At 44.8% G+C, this 13,991-nt stretch overlaps 1 protein-coding gene across 2 annotated transcripts; it reads right to left on the bottom strand.

The window, feature by feature from the left end:
* Nucleotides 1-5,136: 5,136 nt before the first annotated feature.
* On the bottom strand, nt 5,137-12,028 carry AHSG (alpha 2-HS glycoprotein). 2 transcript variants are annotated; one of them, XM_006925817.1, is made up of 7 exons: nt 11,816-12,028; nt 9,448-9,558; nt 9,008-9,092; nt 8,486-8,649; nt 7,162-7,263; nt 6,164-6,247; nt 5,137-5,466 (listed from the first exon to the last, which is right to left on the bottom strand). In XM_006925817.1, exons 1-7 carry the CDS (start codon nt 12,026-12,028, stop codon nt 5,137-5,139), a joined length of 1,089 nt encoding a protein of 362 aa, XP_006925879.1. The 2 variants fall into 2 exon arrangements, with proteins under 2 accessions (XP_006925879.1, XP_024898125.1); XM_025042357.1 differs by lacking the exon at nt 6,164-6,247.
* Between the last annotated feature and the right edge of the window lie 1,963 nt (nt 12,029-13,991).

The raw sequence follows: 13,991 nt of genomic DNA, 5'->3' as shown, positions 1-13,991 counted from the left end.
TGTGTTATAATGTTAAGTTACAAGCTTGATAGCTGGATAGATCACTGAAACTACAGGGTAATCATACTGTTTTATAAAGCACCTCTACGGAGTGGGGTTGGGAGGTAGGATGAATACAATACAAAAAAAAGTTAATAGCATCTGTATCTGAGATATAGGACTATAGGGGGCAGTTATTTTTATTCTTTCAGCTTCTCAGTATTTTCCAAGTTTTTTAGTGAACATGAAACATTTAAACAAATTAAGTAAACATTTTTTAAAAGGAGGTTTGATGGTAAAGGAAAGGGGAGGGATTGAGAAGTGGCTTAAGAGGGGTGCGGGATCAAGGGGAGAGTGAATTTTAGGATGAGAATTATCTGAAAGTATTCAGGGTCAGTGGAAAGGGTGAGGCTGATGCGGGGGGGCGGGTAGAAAGGATGCTGGGTAGGGCAAAGTAATTACAAAAGGTGAGGGGTTGGGGTGGGGTAGGGGGAAGGCTTGGGAGAAGAGAAAGATATCTACTCCGAGCAAGCTAGAAAGATGTAAGAACGAGAGACTTTGGAGATAATGCTGGAGGGAAGTGGAGGGAGTTTTTACCTGAAAACATTTGGAAACTAAATAAATATTGAGGATTGAGATGTAAGCATGTGATCAGGGACTTGAGTGAGGCAAATATATCTATTAGCCATTGTGGGGAATGGGAAATAGAATAAAACTGAGGAGCATGAGAGTGGGTCACCCAGTGGTCTCATTTGAGGACAGAAAGGTGCACCCAGCAGGCTGTGATCAGGAATGGAAAAGTCCAGCTGGAGATGGGCTCTGGAGGAACACGTGGTCCAGAGGACAGAGGTCAAGACTCGCAGAGGGTGCTTGTATGAGTATCAGTGAAATGACTGACTGTGAGATTGAGGCTCACAGACAAGCAAGCGAAATCAGGAGGAGTCTGATAGGTGAACTAACACACAGAAATATAGATTCTGAAGCCCTCCCTCAGTGAGGTTAAATAACCAGTTTAACTTGATCAAAGGTGAACGAGAAGTGGATGAAAAGGTGGCTAAGGAGCAAGTTTTGCCAGCCAAGAGAAGGATGACTGCTTCACGAGGGTGCGATGGTGGGAACAACAGGGTGGAAGAAACAGAGAAGCAGTAGCGGAGGCAAGATGGTAGAGAGTTCCAGATGTGGAAAGTTGGCTGGAGCTGGAGAGGAGAGACACTAAAGATGCCGTTGAATATGAGAGTCCCTGTGGGTATCAGATGGGAAGGGGCAGCCCAATGGCAGAAAAGAATAAGCAATATCCTAAAAGCCAATGCAGAAATAAGAGTGTGTCAACACCAGCAATATTTTATGAAAACGATTAATTGGGAAATTAATGTTTGTATTATCCTAACATCCATCAAATATTGTTAATGGTGCTGGTGGAAATGGTACTGAAAAATATATCTAAAATTCAGTAACTTTGGAACATGAATTAGATGTGATTAAAAAGCTACTAAGAAGGCAAGTAATGGGACGTATGCAATTCTATTAATTTAGAAGCGAGCACTGCAAAATATTAAAAATGATGTTAAGAAAATATAGAACAGCATTAATGCAAAAAAAATGTGCTAAAAGTGCAGTAGATTTAATAGCTCCATAACTCATCCTCTCTAATTTATGTTTATTCTTGGGAAGAAATTTTTCCAGAATATGCACATTTTGAGTAATGCTGAGTCTTCAGGTATGCATCTCTTAGATAAAATAAATCATGTAGGAAACTGTTTTAGGTAAATTCAAGCGTGGTAATCCTGGAGATGTTTGGAAATGCACTGTTGGAATTCAAAAGAGAGGCCTAACCTGGAGCTGGAAAGTTGGAAGTTATCTGTGGAAGACTGAGTGTTTAAATCATGAGAAAAGATGGACTTTACCAAGCAGAGAGTACACATTTAAGAGCCAAGGTCAAGAACATGATCTCCTGAAGCCACTAAATTCAGAGGACAGGAAGAGAAAGCAGAGAGGGAGGACACTTACTGAGAACCAAGAATGTGTCAAGGAGTTTCCAAGCATATACTTCTAGCATCTCATTTACTCCTTCCTACAGCACAGCCAGGCTGTTGTATACATTTGGTGTATAATGAGGACAATGGGAAATGAAAGGTGAAACAGCTTGGCCAGGTCATGCAGGTCTGTCTGATTCACGCTTGCTTCCTTGAGAGGCATGGGTGAGCCTGACATAGAAAAACCAACTGCACGGTTTCTAAATAGAGAGGAGAGAAGCTGAGGTAACTCAAATGAAATGAACTGGCGCCCTCTGCCTCAGTAAATGGCACCACCATCTACTCAGTTTGCAAAGCCACAAATCCTCTCACTTTCTCACTCCCATGTCAAATTCATCAGCAGGTCCTAGGAGTTCTACCTGCAAATAATGTCCTTGTTCTACCACATCTGCGCACACCATCTTAGTCTTAGTCTTACTTATGTCTCTTCTAGAAAGCTCCCGTCGCTTCCTATCCTGTGGCTATTCTTGCCATTTTCTCTACAGCAACTAACAAGGTGAATGCTATTGGCTTTCGGAGCATTAATTAGTTGTATTGTTCATTGTTGGAAATTCATTGTTGGGGCTGTCCTGTTCATTTCAGAATGTTTAGCATCCCTAGCCTCTGTCCAGTAGCATCCCAAGTAAATGCCTCCATTTACTTCCTAACATCTAAGGAGGAGGTGATATTGCTCCACCCACCTCATCCCATCCCCAGGCTGAGAACCAGAGCCTGAGTGATCCTGTAACATAAAGCACATGATGTCACCGCTCTGCTGAAAACCTTTAAGTTTCCCTCTGGGGACTTTAAGGTCACTCACGCCCTGGCCTCCGGCCACTTCTTTAACCTCATCTTCTACAGCCCTCCTCCTTCTCTCACTTGCTTAAATCCAGCTTCCTTTTCCATTCTTGGCTACATTGACCTGCTTCCTACCTCTAGGCCTTCATGCCTGTTATTCCTCTAAAATAGCTCCTTCCTCGGCTCTTCTCAACTTACCCTTCTCTCTTTCTTCAGGCTTAGCACTAATGCTGATGTAGATGTGAGACTGCCAATGGCCATCCTGGCTAAGACTAAAGGCAGGCATTACTGAAAAATGGAGGGAGGGAGAGAGAGAGAGAGAGAGAGGGAAGAAGAGGGAGAGAGAGACAGAGACAGAGACAGAGAGACAGAGAGACAGAGAGAGAGAGAGGGAGAGAGAGAGAGAGAGAGAGAGAGAGAGAGAGAGAAGGGAGTGGAGGGGAGAGAGAGAGAGAGAGAAAGAGAGAGAGAAGATGAACATCATTTGAATCCCTGGATCCTGCCGTGCCTTAGGTAGGACTCATTCATTTGAATTCCCAGTACACAAGGTAGTAGCATTCCCTTTTTACTTAGGTTGCTTGTTGTGACTAATACACCATGTGCTCCTTCACAGCCACACCTGTGTATACAGGGTGAAGAGCAGGTGAGCCTCTTTTAGTACTGGGTGAAAGGTGCCTCTCCAGGATCTTCTTCCAAGCTCTCTCAAGGAAGGGCTGGAATCCTTGGCAGAGTTGCTCAAACCCTCCCATTTCCAGCTCTCCACTAAATATCCTGCCCCATTATCTCTTTTCTTTCTTCTATATTTTTCTATTTTTTGCCCAAAACTCTTCTTTCTTGGAAAAGATATCTTCTCTCCATCCAGTTATCCTTTTAGATTATAACTTATGTCTTCCACTCTTCACCATCAAACTGCTTGAAAGAGAATACATGAGCCTCTCCATTTTCTCATCATATACATACCACCAGTCAACTCTCTGCAACCAGGCCTTTACACTCACCCTTCTAATGAAACTGCATCTGCCAGTGGCCGCCGGGACCTCCAAGTCAGCCAACTAACCATGACCTTTCCTCGTTCTTCATTCTCATTGCTCTTTCTTCAGCATTTAGCCCAGCTGACCATACCTTCCTCATCTTCCCTGGCTTACGATATACCTAGCGGTTTTCCCACCTTCCTGGCCATTCCTCTGGCTACTGGAATATTGGCAAAACTTCTAGGTAAGAGTGATAAGGTGAATGTCAATGCTTGAGTCACTCTTCTTGGTTCAGTGAAGCCACTCAACTGCCTGTTAGTCCCACCCATTTAAAATTCCATATGAAAGGGTCCATTACTTAGCTCTCTCAGAACAACCTAGTTCTAGTAGACAAAAATTGAAATTTTCTAGACACCATTCTATAGTGGGAACTGTTTATTCCTTTGTGGTATCTGAGCACTTAGACAGTGTCTACAATTGTCCACTGGATTTATCTGTCCAGGTATCCCTCTTCTATTCATTCTATAAACCAGAGCTTTTACTTGAAGCCTTACAATGGATTGGCTAGAAAGACTAAAATTGCAAAAATAAAATGTATACAGTAAATCAAGTTATTTTTAACATAAATAATAAACAAATATAATTAAAGTGAAGTTCCTGCATTAATTACCAATCCCTCCTTACTTGAGTATTGGAGTAAACCAATGGTTGGTTTGTCTGCACCAAGTTCAGGCAACTTATCCTCCTTTAGCAATTTTTTTTTACCCTTACGAAATGAAAAGAATTATTTTCTCATAAGGAAATGGGCATAGCCTATGGGTTGTGAGCAGATTCTAGTCTTTTTCCTGTGTATGTAATGTAGCAGATTCTTGTTCTATTTTGTTTCTATTTTCACTTTGATTTTGCTTAGTGACACTTGGGCTATGGCTGTTGGGAAGACAGACCACACACATGAGCCTGGAGGAAGTAGCCAATAATGATAACCACATTTCAGCTTAGAACCTTCTTTATTAAGGAAGGTCTTTCAGACACTTTTATTAACAAGCAGATACAAGCTCAGCAAGGACACCTTTCAAAGTCACAGTTCCAATTGTTTTTGTGAGGTCAGAGAAGGCAGAAAACACAATGGTGGTGGCTTAGCACCAAAACAATGATAATCAAGTTGCCAGCCTTATGCCTTCCAACAAATACAACTATCACCCCTGCTGTTTCTGTCCTCTGAAGAATGAAAGGAAGTTGGGATTCAAGACTTGATGTTCATCTAGATCACATGCACTACTTGCTCTGACAGCAGACAAGGTTCCCAACCCTACCCAGACTTGGACAGAATGGTGGCTATGTTCTCCGTGCCAAACCTTCTCATCGCTAACCTTCATCTAGATCTTGAAGTGTCTGATTCTCCCTGGGCAAGGGCGGACCACTGGACCGGCAGCAACAGCAACGCCTGGCTGCACCACTGTGGGTGCTTTTTCCACAAGGAATGCTTCTCCTGAGGCTGACTCCACTGAGGCCACGCCTCCAAAAGCGTGGCGCAGGTCATAGTGTGCCCGGTGCACCGGTAGGGATGGTGGGGGAGCTGCCGCCACCAGGGGCCCCACCACCACCGTGGCTGCAGGCAGGTTAGCTGGAGGAGACAAAGGCTTGGCGGGGGTCTCCGCAGGAGTGGGTGAGTTGGTGCCCTCCGGTTGGGGTTGAGGTAACACAGGCTGGAGAGAGAACAGTCCTTAGGTTAGCTACCCAGACAAGGCCACCAATGCTTCCTGGCAGAACCCCACCCAATTCTTTATAGCAATAATTTATATTTTACTATAAGGAGGAGGATGGGGGGAATAGGAGGAGAGGGGAGGAGGAGGGGGAGGAGGAGGGGGGAGAAAGAAGGGGAGGAGGAGGAGGAAGAAGAACTACCTAGGTGCAAAGGGTTGTCATCAGAGCTGCAGGAGAGGGTAACTGGCTTATGATAGCCCCTTTCTCACCAATTGTCTTGGGGATGGTGGACTTACACATGTCCCACAAGCAAAAGCATCCCACCTTATGGCTAACCTTTACCAGCAGTGTCACCCTTTTTGTTATCTACACCTGCAACCACTGGGAGATGCCGGGCAGATCCGGCCACCTGGTCTCTGCAATTCAGAAAATCACTCTCACCCCAGCAAAGCAAAAGGTGGCTTTGTCAAATACCCACTAAAATGGTTCTGCCCTGTAGCCCCCAGTTCATGAGAGGGGAAGGCATGGCTAAAATATCCTTCCGTTTATTGATGATCCCACGTACCCTGGTGCTATTTATCATTGTGGGGCTCAGAAGGATAGAGCAGCAAATGCCCTGTAATCACTAAAGCAATGCATAAATGTCGAGGAGTCATTGTATTTTGAAGATGAAGGCAAGTGTATCCATGACGCCATTACCTGTGTTTGGAATACCACACAAGTCACTGCAACATCTTCCCCGCCAAACTTGCCAGTGAGCCTTGCCTTACAGAAGCCATATTGCTGTCCATAGAAAAACAGGAGTTATCTGAACCGGTTCAAAAAGTGGATTCCTCCCCCAATTTCACTGATACTCCAATATATCAAAAAAAAAAAAAAAATCTTAAACTTTAATTAGTTAAGAAAAAAACTTTTTTCTAAAGTTTATAGTTCTTATTTACAGAAGATATATAACATATAATTCTATATAGAATGTGAAAAATATTCTAAAAAATATTTGAGAAAGGGAGAAATCACCAATAACCTAGGAGAACTTCTGTTAACATACATGTATTTCTTATTTTAAAAATCATTTAAAAAATGGGATCCTTATGACTATACCATTTTGTATTCTGTGTTTTTCACTTACCAAAATATGAGAGCATTTTCTTACATCATTCTTTATTTCTTGAAAACATAATATTTAGTGTCTATTTACTGATGTACCAATGACTCCCTCCTGTTAGTCATTCAGATCTTTTTGTATCTTTTGTATATTTTTGTATATTTTGCATCTATGATAAATCATCTTTATAGATATATTTCTGCCAAACATCTCTGTTGATCTCTTTATGCTAAATTCCTAGAAGTAGACATTACTGGCTCAAGGACTTGAAAAATTTCATATCAGAGGTATATCTAGAAAATCTACATTTCAAACTCCCAGCAACCAGGTCTGACTTGGCTTAGTTAGGAAACAGTCTCCTGTCTTTTTTCTAACTCCAGGGGCCTGCAGCAGATGAGATGATTTGAGATGATTTGTGACAACTCTTAAATGGAGGAGGTGACACCCCAGAGGAAGGCCTGGCATGACCCCACCCCATAGGGAGTGGGTATTTTGCAGCTATCTCTTTTCTGCAGCCCCAAGATACTAACTTGCTCCAAGAATGCTCTGTTCTACAACCAGGTTTGCCATGCCCAGGGCCTGGCCTGCTCACCTTTTCTGCCAGCAGGTTACACTTGGCTGGGTCTGTGACCTCTTTAGAAACACAGTCAGTGGCAGCCACCACAAATTCCACATAGGTTGAAACTGGAAAAGGCTAATGAGAATAAATGAAAATGCTCATGAGGCAACATGACTTAGCATGAAAAAGGTGGGGGAGGAGAGGCTGGAGAGCAGTAGCATGGGCCACGGCATTGCACACTCCAAGGAGCACCCTTCACGTAAATCACAGTGTGTGGCCAGAGAATTTGGCCCCCGTGGCTTACAGAGGTCGATTATTATGGCCTCATGTTCCACAGTGCTTGTATACAGAGGTCAGGGGTGGGTGTCCCCTGAAGGAGATGCAGGTATCCACTGCCCATCATTCAGGGCACAATGAGTTTTCAAATAGGAAGTAGGAATTCAGAGGCTGACCTTACACTGACCTGATTGGGAGCGCTTCCCCCCAACCTCTACCTCCGCCTTCCTTCTTGGGACTGCACTTTGAGACCCAAGGTTTAGGTTATTCCAAGATGGAGCAGGAAAGTAAAAAGAGTAATACCTCTCCCACCAATTTTGTAGAGCGGGATCAAATGAAAAATAAAAATGAACACATGGAAAATACTTGTGCTTTTCTTGTAGTTCTTATGGAGCATATAGACTCTTACAATAATAAGATATCTGTTATTTGGGGATAGTCTGGGGTTGGGGTGTTCTGAGAAGCACATATTCTGGTTAATAAAATTACCATCTATACAATGTATTTCCAATGCCTTGGTTGGTCATCAGAATACTAGTTTTCTTAAATATTAGAATTCTGTTGCATTCAAATGTGCTAAATTAGCCACAGTACAGTTAGATTTTTTTTTCAGTAAGTCAAAAGATATTAGGATCCTGCCATTATATGCCTGTCTGTGCAAATAGGCTCGTGTCGTTACACAGATCTTACGAGAATGCTGCAGATGGTCAGTGGCGATAGATGATAAAGATGTGGAGACCCGTGAATTTACAATGAGTGCTTCTGGGTAATGTGGGAACTCCTGACCTCTGAACAGCGAACCCTGGTGTTGACTAGAACTGAGGAACCAGGGACAGGCAGCGTCTGGCTGTTTTATGTTAGAGTGGCCCAGCATGGGGGAAGCACTGGGGGTTCTCTGGGTCCTCATGACACTCAGGGTCCTCATACATCGCAGGACCCTTTCTTTCCCTTTTCTCCCACAGCCCTCCTTGCCTTCTCACTGCTGCCCCTGCACCTGCTCTGTCCCTCACTGCTGTTTCACCACTGTATATTCCCGAAGTGCCACCAAATTGCCCAGTCAGCTAAAAGGTCTCAATCTTACCACAAGTTGAGCCCGGGAAACTTCCACAAGCTGATAATAGGAGCCGTTATTACGTGCGTTGAAGGCGGCCAGCGCAGCCTCTACGGCGTGCACCACCCTGGTGTCATTGAGCGGGGCCAGCAGGGGGCAGTCTGGGCACACCTTCAGCACATCCTCCGCAGAGTCTGCGCAGAGAGAAGAAACCCATCCGGGGTGTAATTGTCGGCGTTCACCCCAGCTCTGCTTCTTTAGAAAGGCCTAAGAGCATCCAAATGGCTTCAGGCGTTCTCTCTGCTGCTTACTAAACCTTCAGGTAGCTCCTGTCATGCTGACATTTCTGCAGGAGCCCCTCTCATCAAAGGGCAATTTTCACCTCCAGTGAGAACAGCTCCTTAAAACAGTTGTACAATCCCAGGTCCCAGGAAATTTGGCTTCTCCTTCTCCTCACCAGCAAAGTGGCTAGAACTACTCACGTTGAAAACAATTCGGGTTCCTTCCTTACTCTCTCTACAAGGTCAAAATAATAAGAAGAATCATATCTACCTGGACTGGAATCACATTTTGCAAACAACACAGAAAACTGGCCGTCCTGTTTCAGCACTCGGAAATCACAGTCTCCTTCCACAGCCTAGAGAAATAAATCCACAGTGAGGGCCCCAGAGTGGGGCTGGCTTCTCACTTCTCATCAGGGAAGGGTTGGTCCCTCAGGCATGATTGTCAAAGGTGAGCCTCACAAAATCACTTTCACTGGCTGATATTGAACCATTAGAGTCTCTGGTTTCAGGAAGGGCTACAACAAGAAAATTGAACTGTTGTAAAAATCGGCCCCAGGGAAGGTGGCTTCAAATGGTAATTTTAGAAATTACGAACTCCCTAGGCATGAGGGCAGTCTGGGCAGCTGGATAAAATGGGCCTGCTCTTTGCAGAATCACAGTGGAACTGGCTGGGCCACCACCCGAAGTCACCCTAAGAGTGCCACTCACGTGCTCCTGCAGCTGCCTCACAGAGCAGTTTGCCACCGGGGTGGGGTCCAGCGCGTGGCAGGTGGTTTCCAGTGTGTCTATTTCAATCTCAAACACCTCTCCCATGGGCCGCTGTGGAGAAGTAGAATGAAGAGGTGAGCAGCCTATTGCCCTCCCTGATCCTGTTGATCAGGCCAAAGTGGGAGACTGCATCGGGCTTGAACCCACCCGCTGTGGGAAAGATGAGATTAGTCATTTCTGTTGTGTGTCTGCAACTCTACTTAACTCTGACGTGCCCTGTGGACAGGACTATGACAGGGCTTCTATCCTCCTGTTGGCTGAGCAAGTGCTCAATGGTGTTTGCCAGGAAAAAGGGGTCCTGGGCTTGGATAGGTTGATGGAACCATAGTCATCACTCTGAGCTCTATTTGGAAGCTAAAAGTGAGTGCTGAAACTTATTAATTTAAAATTTTTCACCCTTCAAGCAGTGCTTTGAAAAAGTCAGCTTTGGATTTTTCTCAGTTAAGCAGCAAAGTAAGGTGCTGTAAGATAATATCTTACCGTCTCTATCTTCTCTATTCCGCCCTCTACTTCTTTCTCCCTTCCCTCTCATCATCTACTTTCTTTCCTTCTCCATTTCCTTTCCCTTCCTAAAGAAAAAGTTGTCCTTGGCTTTTTGTCTTTGGCTTATAAAGACCTGGATGCAAAGTTGCTGCTCTCTACTGCCCCTTGCTGGCGGGCAAGGGGAAGCGCAAGCTCCTATTTGACACTGAGGAAGCAGTGTGTAAGTCACTAGTGTAGACCTGAAGGAGTTGTGGGGAAGGCATTGATAGAGGAGCTTGTATAAATCCTTGGAGTTGTTATTGCCAGCTCACCTCCAGTGAGAACAGCTCCTTAAAACAGTTTATTCAAAGCCTGGAAAATCAAAAAGTTACGAGCATGCCTTTTTGTCTTTCAGCCAGGCTCTGCCTGCCTTTCATTTCTGTTCTGGCTGACTCACTAGTACCTGAAGCATTGGAATCACCTCTCCTGGAGGAAGGTGTGTTTTATGAGGTGCAGATGTGCCCAAGTTAGCTTCCTGAAAACACTCAGTTTCAGTGAATAGGAGCCGAGCACTCCTGAGTTTCTCAAGGAAAAACTTTAGTGACGTTTCTCTGCCTTTAGTGAAAACCACAATGTTTGTTCATAACCTTTCTCTCACATGTGCATGTTGTATGTTATTCCCTCTGAATTGATCAATGTTTCTTCTGTATTTCAATATAGTTGGAGCACTCCTAAAATCCACCGGGACAATCTCAATTGTGGCTATTATGTCCCATTGAGAGATCAAATGTCAGTCAGTCAGCCCAGATACCCTGATGTTTACCTTTTCTTTCTTTTCTAGATTGTGAATCTTTTGTGGGCACTATGTCTTTCTCGCCTTATATTAAGTCGAACTACTAAAATGCCAATATTCGACTGCTTTTAATATACAAAAATGGCAACTTAATATGGTTCAACCTAATAGCACCTATAGCACCTGACCCTGGTTTTTGCCCATGGAAAGCTTGTAATCAATGTTCGCGGAAAGAATTATTCTTCATTAGGTATACAACCTAATTTCAAAACAGTCAGTAGACAGATGCCTTTTCCACATCTCTTCAAATCTTTCAACTGATCCCCAAGGCATATTTTCTAGTTTGATCTTTATCATCGCTGGCTTCAGACTGCACTTTCCTGTCTAGCATGCGAGGAAGTCAGTTGCATCATGCCAAGACTTCTCTCTGGAGGCAGCTTGTATAGAGGAAGGAACACAGGTCTAGAATCGAATCCCAGACCAGTGCTTACTAATTATATGGCCTCAGGCAAAGAAAGGTACCCTAATTTGTCAGATTACTGGTTTCCTTTTATGTAAAACAAGGACAATACCTACCGCACAGGACTCAGGGGGAAAAGGGGTTAAGGAGTAGACATATGCGAAAGGGCCTGGCACAAAGTAAGTAGTTTTCACAAGTTAGTTTCATTCACTCTCAGTCTTCATCCAGAGAAACAGAAGCAAAGAAAGGTAAGTGATTTCCAACTGGCAATAACTTGGCAATTTAGGGTCCAGTCCCTTGTACCCTAGTTTTTCTAGCAAGCCACATTTTCTACTTGAGATGTTCAAATATCCTTTGAAGACTTTTCTTCTCCTACGCACAACCCCAACCCCCAGCACCCTCCTTAAGACCTGTGAATACAGTACAAGATGTCTCCTCTTTTGCCCTCTGCCTGCTCCCTCCCTCTCTCCTGGGAGGAAATCAGAGTTTACCCCTCTTCAGTTTCATTTGTGCCGGGAGATGTGATTTTTTGAGACACCCATTTAAGCTCCAGGAACAGGTTCTTTCTCTTCATAAACAATAGGTTCACTTACCCGAGGCCACACTTTCACTTTGTCAATCTGGTTCAAGGTGTGCTTGTAGCCCCGAAGAAGGTGGCTATTGATGTAGTCCACAGCCAACAGGGCTGCTTGCTCTGTTTCTGGGTCATCACAGTTCAGTTCTCTATAACCCAGACCTGGGCCATGAGGCGCAGAGTGGCAGCCCCAGAGTTGAGCAAGGCAAAGGACCAGGACAAGGGACCTCATGGCTGTCCCAGAAAGGCCCTGGCACATGGGCAGTTACCTGGAAGCTTTGGGAAAAACCCAGGTGCTCTGCTGGGAAAGGTAGACCGATGGAGAAGTTGAGGGCTTTATTTATCTGTGGGAGCCACCAGAGGAATTGCATAAGAACGTGGGATGATTTCTGTTGTGGTTCCAAGAAAATCCCTGCAAACATCAGCCCTGGAAAAGCAAACAGGTTAGGACATTGCTGGCCCCCAAGAAACCTGCCAAATCAATACTACTTGGGGTGGGTGGTAGGGGCGTGCGGGGGAGATGCTCCAAAGTCAGCTAGGAACACATAACAGCAGCAAGAAGAGGAGGGGGCTCAGGCATTCACCCAGGTGAGGGGGCCCAGCACAGCCAGCCCTAGAGCACTGTGGGTTTGGCAGCAGAGACAGTGCCTTCTATTGTAATCTGAGCACACTAGGGGGTCTGTGAGGAGGGGTAGGGGGGATATTCAGCACTTTGATAAAATCCTCTAATGTCAGGGAGGATTTTCTCCTCCAAGAGCGTTCTTGGAGGGAGGAGGACAAGGCCCACAGATGTAGCAAAGGTACAGATGACCTAGAGTGAGGAGGGAGAGATATGGGAGATGCCAAGATCTTGATTAAGATCCTTGGAAAAAAGAAGGAAAGAAGAGAGATATTTCTGCCTAAAGTGGGGAACGGGGTTGAGAAGAGAGAGTTTCCACAGCACAACTGGGAAGGGCAACGGCCAGAAGAGCAGTGTGGAGTTCCGTACTCCCTCATCCTCTTTCTTCCAGACCTCATTGCCAAGGTTCTGCAGGTGACAGCACAGCCGGCACTCACCTGAGTCTCCTGGGTGGCTGGGTGTGATTGGCACCAGTGACCCTGTGTCCTCAGCGGTCTGTGCCACCAGCCAGTGCACAAGTGCAGCAGAGGGGAGCCCAGGGCTAACAGCTGCTCACTTGGCAAAGCTCTGGGTTTGAGTCTCACACTCAAGCAGAGATGCTGCAGTGGCAGCTCAGACCACAAATGCCTCCTTAATGCCCTTCACAGTCTTAGCAAAATTAGAGTGAATCTTTCTGGCCAGAGCACCGGGCCACAGTGTTTGTTCCATGCACTGCTTTTCAAGTGGCCCTTGACAATCTTAAGTGTAACTTCCAAAAAGAGTGGGCAGGATATTGAGAGACTTGGGAAATATCATATAAGGACCTGGCTTGGTTTAGCCTGGAGCGAGGTAGTCCTAACATGGAAACCAACATGTTCTTCAAACATTTAGAGGCCATCGTTGTGGGTGGGTGGGTTTGTCCTGTTGTTCGCTATTGCTTCAGAGAACAAAACTTGGTTTAATAAAAAGAGGGGCCCTTCTACAGGGGAGTTTAATAGCACTGATTTGCTGGGGGAGGGAGAATACAAGGGAGAGCGTGATGAGGCAAAGAAAGTAGCTAGAAGGACTATTTTCACCCTCACTCCCAGCTGCTCATGCACTAATACAGAATCTTAATGACAGAAGCTCAGAAGATATGGTTAAGACTCCAGGTTCTCTCTGAGACAGGGGTCCTGGCTCTTAGAGACACAAAACAAGCTCTGGACATCTAGCAAGATGATCCTCACATCAGGGGTGACTTTCCATCAGCCTCATGGCCCTTTTCTTCAGGGCCTTGACTCCTGAGCCACTTTTTGTGGATGCTATGCTTTTCTTTTCAGTAATCTTTTATAATAAAAAAATATGATCATTATTAAAAATTTGAAAATTACAAAAAATACATGCAGTGAGTGCATATTTCGTAAGCTCAGGCATACATAACTATTTTTCCACAACTTCACTGAATTTCTGACTCTGAGCCCTCTTTTGTGAAAATTTAATCTGGTTGCTTCTAGGTAACTTGCTTTCTCAGACACTTGAGTTGAAACCCAGCCCAACTGAAGATTTTTTGCCCCTCATGTTTCTTCCTCCCTCTGGGATTAAAAGCAAGCCTGAAGTG

This window comes from Pteropus alecto, unplaced genomic scaffold (genome assembly GCF_000325575.1).
Source record: "Pteropus alecto unplaced genomic scaffold, ASM32557v1 scaffold88, whole genome shotgun sequence".
Classification (NCBI taxonomy): Eukaryota; Metazoa; Chordata; class Mammalia; order Chiroptera; family Pteropodidae; genus Pteropus; species Pteropus alecto.
The sequence above is the reverse complement of the archived record's forward strand: the minus strand, read 5'-3'. Positions and strand labels throughout refer to the sequence as shown.

Bases quoted from the DNA above. Each gene is read 5' to 3' on its own strand.
- AHSG (XM_006925817.1), bottom strand. From the start codon at position 12,028: ATGAGGTCCCTTGTCCTGGTCCTTTGCCTTGCTCAACTCTGGGGCTGC. The intron at 9,093-9,447 runs GTGAGTGGCACT...TTATTTCTCTAG, and splicing joins TGAGGCAGCTGCAGGAGCAC to GCTGTGGAAGGAGACTGTGA. The intron at 5,467-6,163 runs GTAATGGCGTCA...TTCTCTCTCCAG, and splicing joins GTGTGGTATTCCAAACACAG to CCTGTGTTACCTCAACCCCA.